The 2,332-nt window shown below is 54.7% G+C and overlaps 1 protein-coding gene across 1 annotated transcript; it reads left to right on the top strand.

Moving 5' to 3' along the window:
* Nucleotides 1-1,000: 1,000 nt before the first annotated feature.
* VDAG_02570 (uncharacterized protein) lies at nt 1,001-2,026 on the top strand (the record flags this gene model as incomplete). The annotated part of the gene is made up of 1 exon (XM_009653223.1): nt 1,001-2,026. The coding sequence occupies one exon, from the start codon at nt 1,001-1,003 to the stop codon at nt 2,024-2,026; it is 1,026 nt and encodes a 341-aa protein (XP_009651518.1).
* Nucleotides 2,027-2,332: the final 306 nt, after the last annotated feature.

The following is a 2,332-nucleotide window of genomic DNA, read 5'->3' as shown; positions in this document are numbered from 1 at the left end:
TGACAACCTGAACCTCTGGAGAGATGGCCCGGCTGCTTTCGTAGCAAGTACCTGGACTTGGTAAGCTTGTTATTCCATCCACCCGGGGTGCCGTCGTAGGTAGTCAATCCTGTCCAGCGGCGCACACCCTCATGGCGGGCCTAGGGTCACCCTTTCTCATTTCGTCTTCAAACTCGCATCCCCCTTCTCGATGTTCTAAATTCGGTCCCGCCTGATGATGCGCGGTTGTACACTCTGTTTTGTGCTTTCCCGTCCCGTGGTCACCCTCCAAGAGAACGCATATAAGATCCTGCCCATCTTCTCACCAACTTGTAGACCTACTACACACCCTTCTACCAAGGCTGCAGTAGGTTCGCGATCCCACAACGCTTTCGTTCATCCTGAACCTAGATATCCGGGGCTCGTCAACAGTCGCCGCCAAAGGAAGCAGTCGCTTGCTCTGAAACCTCGACGGTCGTTAGCGTTTTTTGAGCCACTGCGCCTATCAGGTTGACGACGGTATAAGTACGACGCACCAAGCCAGAAACTCGACCCTGATTCGAGTCTTACAATCCGTCACTTCGAGATCTCCATCGCCTCTTCGCGTTGTTCTATACAAGCACACAAAAAGCATACAGCCAGGAATAAGGCTGACCTGGGATCATACGCTCTCACCTCCTCGGCTGGCATTGTACGATTTGCAAAACTCAGAAACTGCCCACCCCGCCACTTCAAACACCTTCCTCGTGCTCAAGGCGCTCAGCCACCACACACACTCTGACTGAGTTTGTCGATCGCTGCCCACCAACTTATTTTGAGGTTCAGCTTGGCCTTCCTGCTGCACGTCGGGGCACGTCATCCTTTTCACGACCCTCATCGCTTACACGGAACGCATAGCGTAATTCCATCAGCACAAGCCACCGGCGCGACTTGGCTTCAAACGGGCCACTCCAGACGGGACGCCTTCAGTTCCTGCAAGTCAAGTCTAGGCTTCACTCGTCAGCTTTGATCGCCAGCAGTCATGCCCGCTGTTGCTCCATCCAACTCCGAAAGTTACCTTTTGTTGCGAGAACCCCTGGCAAAGTTCCTTTTTAGCAATCTTCTCATCGGATTTGCACACGTATGCATAGCACTCGCTCTGCTCATACTCGTTGGGAAGGTCTTGACCGCAGCAAAGACATACAAGACACCAAAGGCCGCGCAACGCAGCGAACAGAACACCATGGATGAGAAGCTTGTCCCCATGGACCTCCATCTCCTCGAGCAGCAGCGCCTCTATCATCATTTCCCAGCGCCTGGCTTCACGATAGGCGACGCTGTTCATCAAGGCCCCAGCACCGAGGTACATGTTTCAGCCAGCGATTCAGGTCGCCCAGGCCATGTCAGATTTGCGGATGGAACCTTCGGAAGCGCCACGCCACGAAATGAGATGTCTTCTAGCGATTCCGGAGGCGAGGCAGATATGCTTACGACCCCTCCCATTGTTACGCGCTCGAGCGTGATCATGTCAAGACCACCACCTCCGCCTCCACTTACACCTCCAGAGCTGTCGACCACGATCTTTTCCATCGATGGTCACAGATACAGTCAGGCGAGAACCACATCAGAATTGGATACGTCTTTCTTCCAGCAGCCAAATCCCGACTACATGTCGTCTACAGTGACTGCGCAGCAACTAGGCTCCGCGACAGCGAAGCAAGTCCCTGTCACCCCGCGCAGGAGATCTTACACAAGGACGATCCCCATGAACCCCACGGCGTCATCGACGCCGTCGCCTCGGACACCCCTAGACATTTCATCGTCATACCCACCCACGTCATACATGCTCCCAGGTCCTCCGCCTGGTCACAATGTCGAGTACCCCGTCAGTCCTCGAGAGATTGAGGTGCACGGGGAGATCATCTCAGCACTCGACGACGACGGAGCGGGTTGGACCCGACACACGAGAGTGTATGGAGGCGGGGTCTGTCTAGCGTGTGCTTCATCGGGCGGAGAGGGGCACGGCGGCTTCTACGGAAAGAACGTGCCGCCGGAACACATGCGATGAACGGACCACATATGAAAACGACTTGCTCCCACTTAACGTAATGGCAACGGCAGAGGTCGGGGAGCGCTGCAGGGCATCTACTAGCGTCGCTCTGTCTGTATCTTTGGCTCGCACTTTTCTTTCTACATGACGAAGACATGAATTATTATGCTCGCGCATTACTTGGATTCCCACTGGCGTGTTAAAAGGCTCCCGGCCAGCCTCGTCCCTCAATCATCCCGTTGAACCCGAAATTGATCTCAGGTACAACAAGCGCCCCATGAGCCGTATACCGCCTTCATGATCAGGTTTAGCGCTGCTACCTTT

Source organism: Verticillium dahliae, genomic scaffold (genome assembly GCF_000150675.1).
Source record: "Verticillium dahliae VdLs.17 supercont1.4 genomic scaffold, whole genome shotgun sequence".
Taxonomy (NCBI): Eukaryota; Fungi; Ascomycota; class Sordariomycetes; order Glomerellales; family Plectosphaerellaceae; genus Verticillium; species Verticillium dahliae.
This window is presented reverse-complemented; position numbering and strand designations above follow the sequence as displayed.